The 22,899-nt window shown below is 37.8% G+C and overlaps 1 protein-coding gene across 3 annotated transcripts in view; it reads right to left on the bottom strand.

Moving 5' to 3' along the window:
• Positions 1-22,899, bottom strand: part of ODAD2 (outer dynein arm docking complex subunit 2) — a 181,244-nt gene that overhangs the window by 103,713 nt on the left and 54,632 nt on the right. For all 3 annotated transcript variants that reach the window (XM_058681605.1, XM_058681603.1, XM_058681604.1), the window contains 4 exons: positions 20,509-20,751; positions 20,067-20,177; positions 17,707-17,861; positions 16,362-16,604 (listed from right to left, as the gene is read on the bottom strand). In XM_058681605.1, the coding sequence (XP_058537588.1) occupies positions 16,362-16,604; positions 17,707-17,861; positions 20,067-20,177; positions 20,509-20,751 (752 nt within the window). The remainder of the gene's footprint in view (positions 1-16,361; positions 16,605-17,706; positions 17,862-20,066; positions 20,178-20,508; positions 20,752-22,899) is intronic.

Raw genomic sequence — 22,899 nt, 5'->3', positions numbered from 1 at the left:
CACGTGTCCAAAGAAGACATCCAGATGGCCAACCAACACATGAAAAAATTCTCAACATCATCATCATCAGGGAAATACAAATCAACACCACAATGAGATACCGCCTGACACCTGTCAGAATGGCTAACATTAACAAATCAGGCAACAACAGATGTTGGCGAGGATGCAGAGAAAGAGGATCTCTTTTGCATTGTTGCAAATTGGAATGCAAGCTGGTGCAGCCACTCTGGAAAATAGTATGGAGGTTCTTCAAAAAATTAAAAATAGAACTACCCTATGACCTAGCAATTGCACTACTAGGTATTTATCCAAGGAATACAGGTGTGCTGTTTCGAAGGGAAATATGCACTTCAATGTTTATAGCAGCACTATCAATAATAGCCGAAGTATGGAAAGAGCACCCATCATGTCCATCGATGGGTGAATGGATAAAGAAGATGTGGTGTGTGTGTGTGTGTATGTATGTGTATATATATATATATATATATATATATATATATATATATATATATAATGGAGTATTACTCGGCAATCAAAAAGAATGAAATCTTGCCATTTGCAACTATGTGGATGGAACTGGAGGGTATTATGCTAAGTGAAATTAGTCAAAGAAAGATAAATATCATATAACTTCACTCATATGAGGACTTTAAGAGACAAAACAGATGAACATAAGGGAAGGGAAACAAAAATAATATAAAAACAGGGAGGGAGGACAAAACATAAGAGACTCTTAAATATGGAGAACAAACAGGGTTACTGGAGGGATTGTGGGAGGGGGGATGGGCTAAATGGGTAAGGGGCATTAAGGAATCTACTCCTGAAATCATCGTTGTGCTATATGCTAACGAATTTGGATGTAAATTAAAAAATAATAAAATTTAAATAATAGAAAAAATAAAATAAAATGACTAAACTAGAACAAAAAACCAATGGGTGTGCGTGTGTATATACATATATGTGTGCATGTGCATACGTGTGTGTGTGGAGATACATGTATGATTAAACAAGGGGGACAGGGTCAAGGGTGGAATAATAATGCTCAAATCTTATATGTTATGACAAAGGCACTTAAAATGCACTTAAAATGGGAGGAAAGAAGGAAAGAGAAAAACAGAATATGCCCATTGACTAATATATAGACAATAGGCAAGAGTTAAAAGATAACCAGTAAAGGGGTGCTTGGGTGGCTCAGTTGGGTTATGCCTCTGACTCATGATCTCAGCTCAGGTCTTGATCTCAGGGTCATGAGTTCAAACCCTGCAATGGACTCCACATTGGGCATGAAGCTTACTTAAAAAAAAAAAGATTACCAGTAAAAACTGAGAAACTAAACAGCAAATACCTACATAAAAAAAAAAAAAAAGAATTAAAAATTTTTACAGGTACAAAGACAAACAACTAGAATAAAACAAAAATGCAAAGCTTTCTAAATAATAATAAAAATTAAAGAGCAAAGACCATAAATCTTATAGAAAAGTAGCAAATATAACAAAATATGAATGATTATAAAATATTATAACATTGTTGAGACCAAAAATATTAAGCATTATCAATAAGTGACTGCACTAACTCATTAAAAGAAAAAGTATTGTTAATTTGGTTTACACAGCAAGACCCATCTATATATACTATTTAAACGGGAATACCTAAAAAAATGATTTAAGAAAGACTAAAAATAAAGGGTAGACCAAGATATTCAAGGAAAACTCAAACAATAAGAAAGCAAGAAAGTTCCTGATACCAGACAAAGTAGAAATCAAGCCCAAACTCAATAAACATAACAAAGAATAGTTCTTAGAATATTAAAAGCCCAAATTCACAACTATTAAAAACATTCATGTACCAAATAATATAGCACCTGCCTTTAAGAAGTAAAAACTTATGAGATGTACAAAGAGACAGAAGCCCACTAATGGAAAGATTTTTATATACGATTTTCAGTATAAGACAGATCAAGTGCATAAAAAATAAGTAGAGATAGAAGAGCTAAGGGACATAATAAAGCAGATCAAACTCTACACTCGTCATTGATAGGGAATATATTGTCATTCCCAGTAGCTCTAAATGCTTTGTAAAAATCTACCTTGTATTAGCTCATGAGGAAAAAATCAGTAACTTCCATAAAAAGTAGAAATTAAAAAATCAACACACTCTGACCAAAACACAGTATAAGTTTATCTAAAATTAGAGTGCTCCCATGAAACTTTTCATTAGCCAACAGGGCATAAAGCAAAGAATTACCATTAATTTATATGAAAAAGTCTTTGAGCATTCCCAGACTCCAAAAATAACCTCTCTTAGGCTTTTCTGATACCTTATGACACATCTTACTAACAGATGCACAAAATTAATTGAGATAAGGCACAGATGCTTGCAGATACAGTTAAAAAAACTATGGCGGTTTGATGCCGAGATGCAGACTGTAGTTCCTGGGGAAGAAGCTTGAGGCTGCCACTCTCATTGTGTGGTGTGCACACTGCCTCTGTAATGGCTCACTGCGAAACAAATGTTGCACGCTATTTTTGCTTTTTGCCTTTTCTCATAAAAGCAGAAAACTCTTTGGATTTCTTTCAGTTAGTGAAAACAGGTACTAATGTAGGTCTTTCATAAAAGTGAAGTGGCATAATGTTAACTTCCAAAAAGTGGGGGATATCTTTATAATGAGAAATAGCTAACAAGAAAAAATCAGAAGGTTCTTCCTTGTGGAATTACAAAAAATATTTATTAAACAATTCCTAGGGCTAAAAGGAAAACACAAACTGAAATAAAACAATTTCTAAAAAATGAGGACAATGAAATCACTACATATCAACTATACAAGGGATATTTAAAGCATGTAAAAGGAAAATTTTTTTTTTCAATTTTTTTTCAACTTTTTAAATTTATTTTTGGGACAGAGAGAGACAGAGCATGAACGGGGGAGGGGCAGAGAGAGAGGGAGACACAGAATCGGAAACAGGCTCCAGGCTCCGAGCCATCAGCCCAGAGCCTGACGCGGGGCTCGAACTCACGGACCGCGAGATCGTGACCTGGCTGAAGTCGGACGCTTAACCGACTGCGCCACCCAGGCGCCCCTGTAAAAGAAAAATTTACGCACAAACTACTTTTATTATTTAAACAAAGAATAAAAATAAATGACATAACTTCTCAGCTCAAAACATTATGAAAAATGTTACAAAATAAACCACAAGAAAGCAACAAGGAATTACTAAAGATAGAAGAAATTTGAGGTAGAGAATAGAACACTACATCTAATTAATAAACTATTCTTTCAGAAAAAAATAAAAATAGAAAAGCTATATTGGATACCTTACTGAGGAAAGTACTAGACTAACGCTCACATATACAAAACCAAAAAATGACAAGTGGAAAATAACCATTAAAAAAAGACAAAATTTAAAAATCATAATATATTACTTTGCACACCACTAATTCAAATAAATTTGATAATGTAAATGGAATCTATCCTTTTTATAAGGAACTGCGGATGCCATAATTGACCATTAGATTAGGAAATGTAAATAGAACAGATTCCATAGAAGAACTAGAGAAAGCTAATAAGGAACTAATAACACACACACACACACACACACACACACACACAGCACGGCCATATGATTGCACAGAAGACTTCTACTGAACCTTTAAAGCCTAGGTGGTCCCATTGGTCAATAAATTATTCCAGAGTACTGAAATGAAAGAAAACTTCCTAAGGCATTTTTGTGAAGCAGGTATAGCACTGATACCTAGACTTCATAGAGAGTGGAAAAAAAAAAAAAAAGAAGAAGAGAGAAAAAAAGAAAAGAAAAAGAAACTAGCCAAAGACCAATATCACTGGTGTCAATTACAAAAATACTAAATAAAATATTAATGAGTAAAATCATATACTACACTAAAAAATAGTACATTATAGTAAATAAAATTTATTTCTGGAATGCAAGGTTGGTTCAGTGTTTGGAAACCCATTATTATTATTATTTTTTTTTTTTTTGAGGGAGAGTAGAGGACAGGCAGAGGGAAAGGGAGAGGAAGAATCCCATGCTGGGTGTGGAGTCTGACACGGAACTTGATCTCACAATCATGAGATCATGACCTGAGCTGAAATCAAGAGTTGGACACTTAATCAACTAAGTCACCCAGGCACCCTTGGAAACCCACTTAATATTACTCACCATATTAATAGATATAAGGGAAATATCACAATGAAACATATGGAGCATAATCTCCTAAAGTGTGTAAATAGCCTTTGACAAAATTCAATACTTATTTCTGATTTAAAAAAAAAACACTTTAAAATAGAAATTGAGTTTTAATTTAATTAATTTAAATTTTAAGATGATAAAATATATATACTTTAGTCTTCAAGACATTATTGTACTTAATAGAAAAATACTAGAGGCATTTCCACTAAAATCAGGAATAAATAAGGCAAAGGAGATCACTGCCTACACTATTATTTAACATTATGTTAGGAAACTAGTGAAATTAGACAAGAGAAATCAATGTAAAGAATTTATGAAGAAGTACAATTTTCTCTGGAATACCCTGGAGCAGAGGCCAGCAAATTTTTCTGTAAAGGGCTAGGTAGTAGTTTAGTTTTTGTGGGTCATTCAATCTCTGTCACAACTACTCAACCCTGCCATTGTAGCATAAAAACAGCCAAAGATGGTAATAAATGAATGAGTGAGACTATGTTCCAATAAAACTTTATTAATAAAGATAGGATTTGGCCCATGGCTGTAGTGTGTCAACCACTGTGCTAGAGAATTAACAATAAAATGAACTTAAACAACAATAAGAGAATTCTGCAAGGTGGTAGCACATAGAATTAATATATAAAATTTAATAGTGTTCATAGAGACAATAAATGGAGGGACATAATGGCAGGAAAAAACACATGTACCCCATCAACAAGGGAGAGGAAATACTTAGGAATGAACTGAACAAAAATGTACAAAATCCAATGAAGGAAACTTGACTCTTCTAAGTCAAAAAACTAGAATTCAACAAATAAAAATTCCTATAATTTCACTACGATTATGGAGAGTGTTAAGGGAAGCTGGATGCAGGGTATATGGGAACTCTCTGTAGTCTCTACTCTCCAATTGTGCAACTTTTCTATAAGTCTAATGCTATTGCAAAATAAAAGCTAAAAAGAATTTTTAAAAAAAGTAAAAATCTTGACATGTAGAAAATAAATCATAGATATTTCTTAAAATTTTTAGCTTCAATATTTTTTAGTTGTTTGGAATTTTATAGTATTTTAATAGAAAGCTACACTCCCCAAAACACAAATGTTTTTTGCAATGTTGGTGGGATTTCATATATCTGGTAAGGCCAGCTTACCTCCAGATGAATTCTATATATTTTAAATAGATATTCAAAGTCAATAAAAGAATAAAATTCAGCACAAGTAAATCTACTTTTTCATGAAATTGGTATGTGAGAATACCTGTTTCCATTTTAGATCCTAGGGGAGGGCATAATTAATATGAAATAATTTATACTGAGTTTCTAAAAGCAGTAATCTGAAGTGTGGAAAAAAGTCAATAGAGTTTTGTGAAATCATTGGTTTCTTAAAAATTACTTTTGATTCAGTAGTCAAACTGTTACTATTACAGTGTTTCTTATTAAAAATATATAGAAAGGAAGAGAATTGCTTAGGCATTATATTGCACAAAGTTAATAAAACTGTGCTATGAGTATATATGTTTATCCTGCTTTGTGACCTAAGGCTTAGCCCCAGCCACAGACAAATCGCTGAAACATAAAACCGCTAGTCATTAAAATAAGTTCCTAACCTATGAATTATATAAGACTTACACAGGGGAGAGGTATTTATTTGTTTGTCATTTCCTTGCCATTTAACTGAAAGCTCAAAGATGCAATAAATCCTGCAAATCTACCAATAACAGCCATGTCTGAAATATGATGCCAAGGGTAATGCTGTTTGGATTCCTACCAAACTCAAAACACTGTTTTCTGAAACTGCTTTAGTGCGTTTATAAAAACATTTGTGGGAAAACCGTATTTACAAGTACAAAAGGATTCATCAACCTCCTTGTTGCCCAAGAAAGGACAGTTTTATCTTTATCTTATGAGGCCTTCTTATGGAATTTGACAATTTTGAACACTTTCTTTTAAACGCTCTCTTCCCTCTCTTTTTCAATAACTTGTTTAATTTTCCTCCCGACTCACTGGCTGATCCTTCTCAGCTTCCTTATAGCTACTTCTTGGGTACGTGCATTCTCCCTAAAAGACTGGGTTCAGTAGGATTCTGTTCACTTTGCTTTCCCTTCCTCACAATCTCTCACATATAGCCATGACTTCAGTTACCAAATACTCACAACACTATTTCTGACCTGCATCTCTATGCTGAGCTTTAGACACAAATATCCAACAGACTGGTTGCCATCACACTTGGATGTGTATCATGGGAACCTCAGTGCCCACCCAACCATAGCTGAATTCACCATCCATTCATTATACAGTAAATGTTTGTTGGGTGCCTACCCTAAGCTTAGGACTGTGTTAGGCACTAAAATGATGAACAAATTGACCTTGTATCTCCCCAAGTGAAGTTCAGTCTTCCTTCACTTAGTCCTGCACCTATATTCCCTATATCAGTAAGTGGTACCATTATTGATCTAGTTGCCAAAGTCGGAAACCTAAATATGCATATATCAAAGTAACATGCTGTACATATATCATACTCTTACACAATGTGCACCTCAAATTTATTCAATTAAACAAAAGAAAAGAAACCTAAATATCATCCATCACTCCTCCTTCTTCTTTAGAACTCATGTTCAATCGTTCACCTGGTTTATCCATTCTTTCCTTTTATATCTCTCTTTAATCTGTTCATTTCTTTATTCTTTATTATATTATATTCCACTGGCTTAGTTTAAGCCACCTTCACCTCTGGCCTACAATGATCCCTTAACATGTTCCTCTATCTCAAGTTATACTTAAAACCCTTCAGTAATCTTCAGTCAACTTTAAAACAAAAAACAAGCTTATTAACATGATGCAAAGACCTGAATTATAATTGCCTCTTTACATGTCAATGCCACACCCTCCAAGCTCCTTAGTTGCAGCTGAGAGTTTAAAGTGAGTTAGTCACCATGTAGGGGTCACTTGTTCAAAATTTTATAACAAGTTAAATAACACGATTAATTTGATGCAAGAGAAACACAAAAAACAAGGAACTCATCTACAGATGAGTGCAAACACCAGACAGTCTGACTTTAATTTTCTATTTATGTATTATCATTTTAAAATTGTTATTAATTGAAGCTACTGCTACATGAACAATACAAGCTGACATTTACCCAGCACTTATTATGTATCAAGCACTTTTCACATATTAGTTCGCATAATAGTCACAACAACCCAATGAGACAGGTACACTTAATATTCCCATTTTATATATGTGGTAACCAAGGCACCAAGTAGTCAATAATTTGTCAAAGGAAACATAGCTGGTAAATGGTGAGACTGGCATCCCAGGCAATGGTTCCAGAATCTATGCTCTCAGTCATTATTCTATACAGAATAAAAGAGGATTATGCAAGGCACTCAACAAGAACTTTGGTTTTGTAAAGATGATACATATTCATCATATACATGTACAGAAAAATACAAAGAAGAAAATAAATGATCCCAAATCCTACCATTCAGAAATAACAATCATTGATAACTAATATAAGTGATTCTGAACATTTCTTTATGACTTAAGTTGGATAACAGGATGGATGGATATGTAAGAGAGATAGATAAATGGATGGATAGATGATAAACAAATAGGTAAAAGAATGTTGTATATAGTATCTACTGATTCATTTATGTGAGAGATGATCAAATTTGCACACTAACTCACCCCCCTTGCACTTAGGTTTTATTTCTTGTCAGTTGTATTATTACATTATCATCAGTATTTATAAAATGTAGATAATTCCCCTAATGATAACTCCTCCATTATTTTCTTTGGTTTCCACTAATACCTTTTAGCCATATTTTTGTTTTCAAATACTTTGAGTAATTTCTTGATTGACTTTTTATAATTGACAGTTTTTTCAAGAAGAGCTAGTACTGTAGTCACTAATTCCTTGTGTGATTGAGAATGTGTTTCTACCTTCATACTTGAAGAACAACTTGGCTGGATGCAAAATTCTTAGGCAATATTTTTTCTCCTTCAGAATGTTAATCTGAGAGAGATTTGATCCTTCAATCAATGTCTTTTGACCTTAACCAAAGCTATGGAGAAGTGTGAAGACATTCTGTCCTCATGGTTTGTTCTTTTGCCTAGATATTTCTTCCTTTACTTTTGAAATGCAAGTAGATTATCAGAATTCATTACTGTTGGCCACTCTGTATCAATATTACCAGGGTTTTTTTGGGTTGTTTGACCTACAGATTCACACAAAAATTTTTCTTCTATTGTATCTTTTTTTTAAATGTTTATTTTTTGAGAGAGAAACAGAGCACAAGTGGGGGGCGGGAGAGGTGCGCAGAGAGAGGGAGACACAGAATCCAAAGCAGGCTCCAGGCTCTGAGCTGTCAGCACAGAGCTGATGTGGGGCTCAAACCTACAAACTATGAGATCGTGACCTGAGCCGGAGTCAGACGCTTAACCAACTGAGCCACTCAGGCATCCCTGTTGTATCTTTAATTAAGATCGATCACATTCCACTGGTTCCAACCTCTTCTTACAGAATACCCATTATGTTTATGTTGGATCTCCTTGGGTTCCATATTTATCAATTTCCCTACTGTAATTTTAGTATATTCTTCATTTCATTTTGTATGTCCTATACATCACATGCCTGTGTTTTCAGTTGTTTATTATACTTCTTTTGCATTCATTCAGGCTTTAAGTTCAATAATTTTTCTATTTCTCTTCTGAGCTCTGACTACTTGCTTGTCACAATTATTTAAGTTGTCTGATACAGTCTTTTAGTAAAATTTTATGTGATTTCTTTTGGCTCTTTTACTAACAGGGGTATATAATAGCCTTGTGATTGTGGGGAAATTATTTGTCAGAATCTGTCTGTTTCCTTTAATGATAGAATTACCTCAAACACAATCCTACAAAAATCTGCAATTCTCTTTGCCTTGTGAACACAACTCTTCCATTCAGTTCTGAGCGTTCAATCTAGCTTACTCCAAATCTCTAAAAATTTATAGCTTCATTGTGTTGCAATCCCGAAATCATCATCTCTAGTATCCTTTTTACCCTAAAGGGTCTCTAGCAATCTCCTTAGGCTAGAAGACTATCATAGACAATATAAAACGACATGTCCATATGACTTTTCCTTAGGCTCCACTTCTGCTGTTTTACAATGCAAAACTAGGTCTCTGATGGGAAATTCCTCACTTCTTCCAAGGCCGATTCATTCCCCTAATCTCTGCTATGGGGGAAAAAAAAAAGACTGGCCATGCATTTCATGACCATGACACTTATTTGAGGGGAAATCTAAAGATATGAAGCAGCATGTGTTAGCTGTCAGCATATTACACACAGGTTAATAATTTACCTACATTTTACAGGTGTGTTTCACATTTAAGATTTGGAATTGTGGACATATCCTTGTTTGGGAGAATGTGCTTTCTTTCCTACTTTTGTTCTTTTTTTGTGGTTTTCAGATTATTAATCAGAAGTTAAGCCTTTCATAAAATTATTCAAATTAGTCTGTGTATTTACAAATAAATTTTTACTTACTGCCATTTCATCATCTACTCTGACATTTTAAAATTGCTTGTCTGTCTCCCCAACTCAGTCAAAAGGTCTTTAAGACCTGTTGTTTGTCACTGAGTTGTTGTTCTTCTCTCATTACATTTTGTTGTTTCAAAACCTACATTAAAATTCAGAACAACGAAAGTGTTTTCTCTGGCTTTTTCCTGAATGATTCAACTGAAAAATCAGTAAATATAACAATTTATCTAACAGAGTTATATTAAAATGGGTTTGGAGGCGCACTGTGAAAATAATGATGATATTTAGAAGTAATTTTTAGGTGTCAACTAAATAACCTGATGATGACTTATGTGGAAGTCATTAAATCTGGGATAGAAGAAGGGGCTTTGCAAGAATGAATTCTAGTCTATACAGATGAAATTCAATATATTTGTATGTATTATTGGAACAGAATAGAAAACCCAGAAACAAACCCACAGTTATATGTTCAATTAACCACTGACAAAGGAGGAAAGAATATGCAATGGGAAAAAGACAGCCTCTTCAACAAATAGTGTTGGGTTAACTGGACAGCGATGTGCAAAAGAATTAAACTGGACCACTTGCTTACACCATACACAAAAATAAACTCAAAATGGATTAAAGACCTAAGTATGAGACGCGAAACCATAAAAAGAGAGCACAGGCAGTGATTTCTGACATTGGCCATAGCAACATCTTTCTAAATAGGTATCCTGAGGCAAGGGATATAAAAGCAAAAATAAACTATTGAGACTTCATCAAAATAAAAATCTTCTGCACAGAGAAGGAAACAATCAACAAGACTAAAAGACAACCTACTGGGTGGGAGAAGATATTTGCAAATGATATATCCAATAAAGGGTAATTAGTAAAAATATATAAAGAACTTATAGAACTCAATAGTCCCCCCCACCAGTAACCCAATTTAAAAATAGGCAGACGACATGAAAAGACATTGGTCCAAAGAATCCAAACAGATGGCCAACAGACACATGAAAAGATACTCAACATCACTCATCATCAGGGAAATGCAAATCAAAACCACAATGAGAGGGGCGCCTGGGTGGCTCAGTCGGTTGAGCGTCCGACTTCAGCTCAGGTCACGATCTCACGGTCGGTGAGTTCGAGCCCCGCGTCGGGCTCTGGGCCGATGGCTCAGAGCCTGGAGCCTGCTTCCGATTCTGTGTCTCCCTCTCTCTCTGCCCCTCCCCCGTTCATGCTCTGTCTCTCTCTGTCTCAAAAATAAATAAATGTTAAAAAAAAAAAAATTAAAAAAAAAACAAACCACAATGAGATATCACCTCACACCTGTCAGAATGGCTAAAATCAAAAACAGAAGAAACAATAGGTGTTGGCAAGGATGTGGAGAAAAAGGAACCCTATCGCATTGTTAATAGGAATGCAAACTGGTGCAGCACTGTGGAAAACAGGATGGAGTTTCCTCAAAAAGTCAAAAATAGAACTACCTTATGACCCAGGAATTACACTACTGGGTATTTACACAAAAAAATACAAAAACACTAATTCAAAGTGATATATGCATACCTATGTTTACTGTAGCATTATTTACAATAGCCAAATTATGGAAGCAGCCCAAGTGTCCATCGACTGATGAATGGATAAAGGAGTAGTATATATACACAATGGAATATTATTCAGCCATAAAAAGAATAATATCTTGCTATTTGCAACAACATGAGAGTATAATGCTAAGTGAAATAAGTCAGAGAAAAATACCACATGATCTCACTCATATATGGAATTTAAGAAACAAAACAAATGAACAAAGGAAAAAAAGAAAGAGACAAACCAAGAAACAGACTTTTTTTAAAAAATTTTTTAACGTTTATTTATTATTAAGAGACAGACACAGAGCGTGAGCAGGGGAGGGGTAGAGAGAGGGGAGACACAGAATCTGAAGTAGGCTCCAGGCCCTGAGCTGTCAGCACAGAACCTGACGCGGGGCTCGCGCTCACGAACTGTGAGATCATGATCTGAGCTGAAGTCGGTCGCCTAACCAGCTGAGCCACCCAGGCACCCCTACAGACTCTTAAGTATAGAGAACAAACTGATGGTTACCAAAGGGGAGGTGGGTGGGGGTGTGAGTGAAATAGGTGATGGAGATTAAGGAGTGAACTTGTTGTGATGAGCACTGAGTAATGTATAGAAGTGTTGAATCACTATATTGTACTCCTGAAACTAATATAACACTGCATGTTAACTATACTGAAATTAAAATAAAGAACTCAATTAAAAATCAATTAGTAATCATCAAGAGATAAAAAGATGATTCATGACACAGTCACACAGTGATATAGGAAAACACATACTACTAACAAGACACACAGTGATAAAATATATATGAAAAGTATATATAGAAAAAAAAACCCAACAACCTCAAGGTAGCTTCTCAAGCTGAGCTCAACCCCATCCCAGGGCTTTTGTGTTTGCTGCTCCTTGTCTGGTGTTCTTCCCTCAGGCTGTCCTCTTATCTCTCAGATCTTTGTTCAAATATTATCCTCTCAGAGACTACTGTCCTGTCTTCCACTTTCTCTTTCCTCTTTCCACTGCTGCTAATGTAACCACCTTCACTCACTCTCTTTCAATTGTGCAGTTTTCTTTTTTTAAGTTTATTTATTTTGAGACAGCGCCAATGGGGGAGGGACAGGAGGGAGACAGAGAAAAACATGCAGTCTCTGCACTACCAGCAAAGAGCCTAATGCAGGGCTCGATCCCATGAAACCGCGAGATCGTGACCTGAGCCGAAACCAAGAGTTTGATGCTTAACTGACTGAGCCACCCAGGTGCCCCTATAGTGCTAATTTCTTTATAGCATTTAGCACCATCTGAAATTGTTTAAGAGTTTAGAGTCTGTGTCCCACATACACAACAGAATATAAGTTCCAAGAGAGCAGGAACTTTGCTTTGGGTATGCTATCCTTTCAGTGCCTACCACAAAAGATACTTGATTAATATTTGTGTAATGAATAAGGAATAAACAAATAACAATATAACTCTAATTAACTAACATCTGCAGGGAAAAGATGAAGCTTGGGAGGCAGAAGGGGCCAGGAGGCAAATGCTTTAAATGCCAGGTGAAGGAATTTAGGTTTGGTTTTTAAAGGCTGAGAAGTCCCTGACCGTTCCTTAGGCCAAGGAAACAACCCTATCAGATCTACAGTTTAGGAAACCAAATTTCAGTGCCATGCAGAAAGGTACGGAAGGGGACAGATGTGAGATGAGACCAAACAGGACCTGCTTCAATGGTCCAGGTAAAAGAAGACAGAACCTCAACTGAGGGCAGAGAGCAGGAGGACACATTCAAAAAACATTCAGAGGCAGTGGGTGTAGTTGGCAGATATAAGCAGACAAAAAGTAAACAAGAGCCATAGGTCAAAAGAAATACACAAAACCATTTCTGACAAACATTTATCAGGTGCTAATGAACACCTTGTGCTTTTCAGAAAGATAAATACATCAGAAAAGTGTCTTCTAAGTCTGCCTGATGTTCTTCTCTCGAAGATATCATGGGTAACAACTAGTGTTCCTTGGTGTCTGAAACACCTGAGCCTAAGGCTCCAATAACCAAATCCAAAAAGAGTTATAGTGGCTTTAGTACTTGTATACCAGACATGTGGTTAGACCAGAATCACATTAACAGGGCTCCAAGGCTATCGAGTTTCAGGCTCCCTGTGAAGGAAGAGGACCTGACTGAACACAAATGAATCACAAATGCCAGGAAAGTGAGAAGGAAGAAGGTACTACCAGAGACTACTGGCGTACGTTATGAGCTTCCTCTAATAATCAAATGGTGAAATAGCAAACTACACTTCAGCAGAGTTGATGTATGGCCCCACAATATGTGGTACTCTGTATATGTCTATGTGAATGGTGTTCCCTAGGGTTGTGCAGGGTATATCCATACACAGTAGCCCTGAGTGCCTGGTCACACATATTGAAGAGTTGAATGAATGAGTGAATCAAAATCAAATTATATAGGAGATATATAGGAGAATCATAGTATAACAAGATTACAGGTGTGACTCATGGATCCAATCAACCATCTCAAGAAACTGCCAACTTCGACTGAAGGGGACAGAGATAGGATGAAATGAAGGAAGGTTTTCAGACCTCTGGGAGTCTATAGGATAGGCCAAAAGAGCTATCAAGCTGCAAATAATGAGGTGTTATTGTTTCCATAGCCAGGATTCATGGGCACTGAATTCAAAGTTAAAATTGCCACCCGACCACTTTGGCCTCCCCATGCCTCTAAATCAACAAGCAACGAAGGGAGTTACTGTGTTGGCTGGGGTGATCCCAATTACCAAGGGTAAATTGAACTGCTATTCCACAATGGAAGTAAAGAAGACTATATCTGGAAAACAGGAGATCCCTTAGGGCAGGTCTTAAGTATTACCATGCCCTGTGATTAAGGTCGATGGAAAACTACAACAGCCCAATCCAGGCAGGACTACTAATGGCCCAGACCCTCAGGAATGAAGGTTTGGGTTACCCCACCAGGTAAAGAACCACATCCAGCTAAAGTGCTTGCTGAGGGCAAAGGGAATATGGAATGAGGAATGAAAGAAGGTAGTTATAAATACCAGCTATGACCACATGACCAGTTACAGAATGAATATTATAATTGTCATGAATATTCTTTATTTTGTTATAAATATGTGTGTATCTTTGTTTTCTTCCCTCTCTTATCCTCTTGTCATGTAACATGAGACATAATGACTTTATATCATGGCTTTTAAGAATGGTTAGCTTTATATCAGAGTATTTCAGTAACAGGATATCAAGAAGAAGAGTAAATATCATCCAAGAACTCTGCTTCCTCTTCTGGGAAAAGGGTTAGTGTATTTTCAGTGGTACACTGGATAGCTGTATAGTATTAGGCAGGAATATGGCCTTGTTATTATCTTTCTACAGACTTAAGCATGGTTTAAGGAGATGCATGAATGGGTACCAAGTTGACAAAGAGGGGACATGTTATAGCTAATGTTTATAAGTCGACTGGATTAAGGGATACCCAGATATTTAGTCAAATGTTATTTTGCATATTTCTGTGAACGTGTTTTTTGGATGAGGATGATATTTAAGTTGGTAGACTTTGAGTACAGCAGATTATTCTCCATAATGTTAGTGGGCTTCATCCAATCAGTTGAAGGCCTTAATAGAAAAAGGCTGACTTTGGGGCGCCTGGGTGGCGCAGTCGGTTAAGCGTCCGACTTCAGCCAGGTCACGATCTCGCGGTCAGTGAGTTCGAGCCCCGCGTCAGGCTCTGGGCTGATGGCTCAGAGCCTGGAGCCTGTTTCCGATTCTGTGTCTCCCTCTCTCTCTGCCCCTCCCCCGTTCATGCTCTGTCTCTCTCTGTCCCAAAAATAAATAAAAAACGTTGAAAAAAAAAATTTAAAAAAAAAAAAAAAAAAAAAAGAAAAAGGCTGACTTCCTCTGTGGAATTCTGCCAGCAGACTGCCTTGACCTCAAACTGCAGCTCTTTCCTGAGTCTCCAGCTTTCCTGGCTCCCCCATCAGAATGTGGACTTGCCAAGACACCACAATCACATGAGCCAATTCCTTAAATATATCTCCATATGTCTCCTCCCTCTACCTTTCTCATCCTGTTGCTTCTGGTTCTCTAGAGAACCCTTATACAATAGCTTTGGCCTATATGGATTCTTCCCATTCTGGACTTTATACACACACACACACACACACACACACACACACACACACACACACACTTAAATATATTTATGTCTCATATAAATATATATGTTTAATTTATATACAGGTTATTATTTCTATGTTTAAGTATATATTTGTATATATAATCTCTATATAATCTCGCCATTGTTCTTTTTATTTTTTAGACAAACAACCCAATTTTTAAAATTTATTTTGAGAAAGAGAGAGTGCATAGGAGGGGCAGAGAGAGAGAGAGAGAGAGAGAGAGAGAGAGAATCCCAAGCAGACTCTGTACTGTGACAGTGCAGAGTCCAATGTGGGGCTCGATCTCACAATCGTGAGATCATGACCAGGGCCAAAATCAAATCAGATGCTTAACTGACTGAGCCACCCAGGCACCCCTTGCTATTGTTCTTAAGTTGTACTACATTTAAATCTTTTCTTCCTAATTAGACAAGAATTTGTTTCAGGACTAAGATCACAGGTGAAAACCCTTTGTCTTCTCCCCTCATCAAATCACAGCACTTGTTAGGTGCTCAAAATAAGTTTGCTGAACCGAACTGAGAAACAAGAAGGATACTATACTAGAACTACCTAGGCTCTCAGAGAGAGAGAGAGAGAGAGAGAGGGAGAGAGAGAGAGAGAATTCTTCCCTAGGAAGCAGAGAAAAACTCTGTTGATTGTACGAAGGTTTCTGCATGGGAAATTAATTACTGGGAATTTTAAGTCCTCCCAATATGCCTAGCCTTAGCCCTCCAGCTCCTCCTAGGGAACAATTTGGCTCAGTAACTCATTACTGGTAACCTCGTGGCTATTTATATATAAATCCGTTTTACTTTTGCATCATTTGTGCACCCCAATTCTAAGGGAGGACACTGTTTCTGACTACCCAAGCATTCCCCCATCACTCTCAAATAAAATCTTTCCGTTGCCAGGCCACTTACATCATACTTTCAGGTTCTACTGCACAAGCACCAACTGCTTTTGTGACATTGACAAGAAGAGCTTGGTTTACTCCAACGAGGAGGTTCACGAGTGGTGGAATGCCACCACATTTCCGGACAAGGACGCGATTTTCATAGTCCTGACAACATTCTCCCAAGGCACCAACCACATTCACAAGTACCTCTTCAGGCTGGTCAGTTAAAAGTCCCACCAAAGTTTCAATGGCTTTGTATTCCCGAAACCTAAATTCATCAAGAGAAGAAGAGGTGGGGGGGGTGGGGAGGGGAGGAGAAACAGTATTACTTTTGGTATAATTAGCTAATTACATTAAGAGCCCAAAATTACTAAATGCCAACTACATGCTCATACGGCCTATACAAAAACTCTATGATGCAGATACTACCATAATCCCCATTTTCAGAAAGCTAATTGGAAGCCTGGTAAAAAGTGAAGCTGGTTTCCACTTCCAGCCATCCGCGCCATTAATCACTATACTGTAAGGTCTCTAAGACAACTACCAACTTCTTCCAAATCAGAGTGTCAGCAATTCTACTATGCTACGGGTGTCTTCCCCAAGTCACAGAGACTATTTTACATGAACAAAGCAAAATAAACCTATTTTGTGTTAAATAAGACATGTGAATTTCTTGTTAAAATCATCACAATGAGACAAGGAAGGTTGCCTCAGAATATCCACCACAGAGTGTGAGAACCCTAAAAATATATGAAGAGACAAATCTGAAGATTAAATCAGTTATAAAGTTTACAAATACTTTAAAATTCAATGAAATTATCTGACAGTGGCTACACAGCCCTTGAGCTGGCATTTAGTTGACTCATCTTGTTTAACTTTAGAAAAGCAAAAAGAATGGAACCACTTCCATCTCTAAGGATTCAGTGGGAATTCATCCCCTCACCTTGATAGGTCTCTGCAGGAGATCAGAGGTACTTGTCATTGAAATGGCTGCCCACAAGCAAAAGAGCCCATTCACACAGATAAGATTATGTCAGCACATCCCTTAGCCTTACTAAGTGAGGCACAGAAAACCAGAGCCAGGTGGTGGGATAGGAAGTAGAAGTCTTTCATTTCTAAAAATCCTTAATACTGCCAAATTAGTCTAGAACACACAAGTATGGAAACTATACTACGAGTAGCATCATAATTGACTGTTTATTAAAATAACATTACGGGAATGTGTTTCAATGGTCATATTTTTTATGCATCTATACTTGTATTTAGAAACATTTATATCTTAATGAAAGATGTTTTAGTTGAAAGTTAAGAATACAGCTATTCCTCGATGGCCATATTTTTATTACAGAATATTGAATGTCTTCTCTTACTTGGTCACATTCTCTTTGCTGATGGAACATTTCCATATTGCCCCAGTGACAGCAGCCAACCGTTCTTTATTGTCCGTGTTATCGAGCAGACTGGCCAGGCGTTTAAGACCTCCATGCAGTCTAACGAGATCACGGGTTTCCTTATCCTCAGCACACTACACACAAAAATCAAATCAGAGGCTCTCAGCGATCAAAGCATATCAAGCTTTCGGTAATTGCTAAAGAGGCTGCCATTTTAGTGGCGCTGAAACTTCTTTTCAAAGAGTATCATTTTCTGAAGGGGCCTCCAAGTAAAATCTAATTCTTCTCTGTACTGGCAGCTATCTGACACTGTCTCTTTTCCCTTACATAATTTTGGCTGCGTCTAGCAGTTTCTACATACTTAGAAATTCTGCCAAGCCAATTCTGAGGTAACCTGGGCTTCCACCAAGACAGAAACAGAGATTGGTTGGTTAGAAACCTAGAACACCACATGCGTGGACAGAGGATTTCTGCAGTGATGCAACACACAGTCTTGGGAAAATGTAGCAGAGAAAACACGAGTGATACGGATTTAGTCAGAGCTTCAGTGACCCCCAAAATCTAGGAGATGAGCATTTCCTCAATAGAGTTTCTATGCCCAGAGCAGTAAGTTATAGCAATAGCAACTGACATTATATTCACATATGTTTATCCACATGTTTGTGTCATCCTTTGAAACAAATACGTACCACATAGATGTTCCCAGCTGATCGCCCTTCCCAGGTTAAAGAGCAAAAAGATGATAAATTTAGTATAGATATGCTATCATCCTAAGTATACAGTTGGTCTCTGAGGCCATATGATACAGATGCATGTCATGGATCATCCATGAGGGCCACTAGAAGAAATCCTCATTGTAATGCACCACAAGGCACCTGTCATGCTTTTCTTCTATTTATGACTTTTGCTTCTGGTTCAGTTCCAACTTTAGAAAAAATAATCACTATGTCTAACCAATCATTCATAGTTACTCAGATAAGTCTTATATATGCAAGTCAAGGCTATATATCCTTGTTTTGAACTGAGCTGTGTTCCCTCAAAACTCACATATGTCAAAGTCCTAACCCCGGTACCTCAGAATGTTAAGTTAAGGTCTTTAAAGAGGTAATGAAGGATAAATAAGGCCATTGAGGTGGGCTCTAATCCAATATGACTAATGTCATAAAATATAAGGACACAGAGGAAGGAACATGTGGAGACACAGGAGGAATGGTATGTGAACATGAAGACAGCCACCTACAAGCCAAGGAGAGAGTCCTCAGAAAGCACTGATGCTGCGTACACCTTGATCTCAAACTTCTAGCCTCCAGAACTATAAGGTAATAAATATTTGTTATTTAACAGGCCACCATATGGTATTTTGTTTTGTTCTAGCAAACTAATACCATCCTCTACTGACATGAACCCCTTTCTCTGACTCTGACTTTTTGGCATACTCTCACTGCACATTTTATTATCTGTCTACCTACCTACCTACCTACCTACCTACCTACCTACCTACCTATCTTTACAGGTTTATTTTTGAGAGAGAAAGTACAAGTGCGGAAGGGCAGAGAGAGACAGGGAGACGTAGAATCCAAAACAGGCTTCTGGGTCTGAGCTATGAGTGCAGAGCCCAATGTGGGGCTCAAACCCACAAACTGTGAGATTGTGACCTGAGCCGAAGTTGGACACTTAACCGACTGAGCCACCCAGGTGCCCCAATATGCATGTTTTAAATGCATTCCTCTAGGAAATGGACTCTGATGTCTCTGATAGGTAGAAGCTGGCATGGCCAGCAACCAGCCATCTACTAATTTTTCGAAGCCATCTTTCTTTCTAATCTGTTTTCTGCTATACTATAAAATGTATAGCTCACAAAAAGTTAACAAAGATTAAAGTAAATAAAAAGATAAAACAGGAATACACACACACACACACACACACACACGCAAGATCACACTCATTCATCCATCCATTTTGTCTTGGTAGAAGATAAATTTCTCAAGACCACTATGTTTGAATAGGGTGCCTGTAAAGCAATGTAAAGGCACCATGTATATATTTTCCTATTTTACACTAAGTAATTTGTTTTAGGAGAGAAAGACATATAAGTGCCTTCTAGAAATGTAAATAATCAAGACATGTTGGTGCAGGTTTCTCTCTCACATATACAGGCATCTGTCATTAGCACAGGACAGTGGTTCTCAGACCTATGTGTACAGGAAAATCCCTAAAGCGTTCTTGTTAAAAATGCTGATTCCTGAGTCCTACCACCAGAGAATGAGAACCCATGTTTAGAAACACCACCTTAACTACATGGAGAAGAAGACCACAGCTGCCCACAGAGTCCCCCACACCTGGTAGATGGCCATGGCACAGTGTTCCTGCAATTGTTCGTTCTCACTATTTAGGTTCTTCACCAGATTTTCAATGATCCTTTCTGCTTTGATCGCAGCTCGGTAGTTTTCCTAGGAACACAAATTTAAATATTTATGTGCGTAAGACACGAATATTAAGTACCTGTCTATACTTACTAATAATTATGCCAAACAAACTTTCTTAATAAACACTAAAGTCCGAGGTTAACACAACTATATAAGAAGAGAATTTAGTCAACATTTTCAAAAATACATCACGTGGGTACCAATTTAATTAATGTTCTGTTAGCTTCATCTTCTTTAATAGACTGCTGACTTCTCAAAAAAAATCCTTAGCAGTCATGATAACCTTGAAAATTATTTTTCAACTAAAGAAAGTCAAGGTAAATGAAAGCAAGGGAAGCAGAGCTGGCTTGAGTACCTCTGATGCACATTCTTGCAATGTCCCTACCACTGGAATTAGCATGTTTTCATGAGACGTCTTCAGTAAGCGAGCCAACAAAGGAATGCCCCCAGCTTTACGAATGGCTTCTTTATTTGTGTAACTCTTACTGCAGCTCCACAATGCCAGAGCCCCACAGCGAGCCACTTCCACGTCTCTGGCATCATACAGACTCGACTGAGCCGGTTCTGCTGAACTCTTTCCACAGTCAAGTAGAGCGACCTACAAGAATAGATGAATATGATGTACAAGGGAATCTTTAAAATAAAACAACATATCCCTCAATAGCTACAGGGTTGCTACCAAGATAATCTCCATCAAAAATAAGAATCCTTTACTGGGCACTTGGGTAGTTCAGTCAGTTAAGTTTCAGACCCTTGATTTCAGCTCATGTCACGATCTCACAGTTCATGAGTTCGAGCCCCACATTGGGCTCTGTGCTGACAGTTCAGAGCTGCTTGAGATTCTCTTTGCCCCTCCCACTCTCACGTGTGTGTGCTCTCTCTCAAAATAAAATAAACTTAAAAAACAATAAGAATACTTTTACAAATTAACTTTCATACTACACATGAAAAACAAAGAAACAAAACCCTTCAAAACACCTTCCTCCAAATTTGGGAGTGTTTACATTTCCTTTCTATAAGAAATTTAATCTCACCAAGATTGTATTTTCTTAACATAGCTATAATATATGCATTAGGAAGATTTGTAAACTATATCCTCAGTCCTGGTATCTCAGAAAACTAGAGTCCCTAAAGCCATTAGAACTTTCTATGAGAACTGAATGGCTTGTATATTCTTTTTTTTTCAACATTTTTTTTTTTTTTTTTTATTTTTGGGACAGAGAGAGACAGAGCATGAACGGGGGAGGGGCAGAGAGAGAGGGAGACACAGAATCGGAAACAGGCTCCGAGCCATCGGCCCAGAGCCTGACGCGGGGCTCGAACTCACGGACCGCGAGATCGTGACCTGGCTGAAGTCGGACGCTTAACCGACTGCGCCACCCAGGCGCCCCTATTCTTAAAACCATGAGACCTCTTTGGAGAACATGGCTCCCCACCTGAGCTACCAAAACCAACCAATCCACATGGCACAGCTGCCAGGATCATTTCTTTCCTTTCTTTTCTTCTTTTTATTCCTTCCTTCCTTCCTTCCTTCCTTCCTTCCTTCCTTCCTTCCTTCCTTCCTTCCTTCCTTTCCTTCCTTCCTTCCTTCCTTCCTTTTGCAATAACAAAAGTCACTGAAGCCTTTAAGGAAAAGGCAAGTAAGGGTGCTTCAGAGGAAGTGAAGCCAGGGCACCCAGAGTTATCTCTGCCCTGTGTGTGTCTAGTTCATTCTTCTCTCTGCAGGCCAGATTCCATGGATATGTCCACATAATCATGACCACCATCTTGAGTTTAGTAAAGAGTAGTCCAGACTAAGTAGAGTCTCTGATTTCTAATTCCAAATTCCTGGGAGAGACATCTGTGGGACTGGCTTGAGTCAAGTGGACACTCATGGCCTAACTAGTTACAGCCCAAGGAAGGACATTTAGATGGCTTTTCATTCTAAATTTTTTTTTAACCTTTATTTATTTTTGAGACAGAGAGAGACAGAGCATGAACGGGGGAGGGTCAGAGAGAGGGAGACACAGAATCTGAAACAGGCTCCAGGCTCTGAGCTGTCAGCACAGAGCCCGACGCGGGGCTCAAACTCACAAACTGTGAGATCGTGACCTGAGCTGAAGTCGGACGCTTAACCGACTGAGCCACCCAGGCGCCCCAGATGGCTTTTCATTCTAAAACAATGGGATGAACAGAGAGCAGACAGCTTGAAAACATGTGTCCCCAACAGTTATTCCCTTAGTATCTATAAATAATCTAAACTCTTCAGCTCTTGGATAAGGCCCTGTGTGACCACCATGGTCCCTCACTTTCACCTCCTACTACCCAGCCCATCTCATCTTAGGTCTAGCCACATTAGCCACTTGCGGTTTCCAAATACTCTGTTGTTTTCCAGTTCTGGGCTTTTATCAACACAGCTTCATCTTCCTGAACTGCCTTTCCCTGGTGTGTCTGCATGACAAATACCTACTCGCTTTTCAAGACTGAGCAAAGGTTGGGTACCTTGATGGCTCAGTTAGTTAAGCATCTGACTCGATTTCAGCTCAGGTCTTGATCTCACAGTTCATGAGATCAAACCCTGTGTCAGGCTGTGCACTGACAGTGTAGAGCATGCCTGAGATTCTCTCTCTCCCTCTCTCTCTCTCAAAATAAAAAAACATTTTAAAAATTAAAGAAAAAAGACTCAGCAAAGGCAACATCTCCTTTAGGAAGGACAGCAGAGAGTTGACATCTTAGTGGCAGAGGGTGAGCTGATGACGATGTCCAC

The sequence above is a fragment of the Neofelis nebulosa genome, chromosome 8 (genome assembly GCF_028018385.1).
Source record: "Neofelis nebulosa isolate mNeoNeb1 chromosome 8, mNeoNeb1.pri, whole genome shotgun sequence".
Classification (NCBI taxonomy): domain Eukaryota; kingdom Metazoa; phylum Chordata; class Mammalia; order Carnivora; family Felidae; genus Neofelis; species Neofelis nebulosa.
Note: the sequence above shows the minus strand (reverse complement) of the source record. Positions and strands in the feature narration are given on the sequence as shown.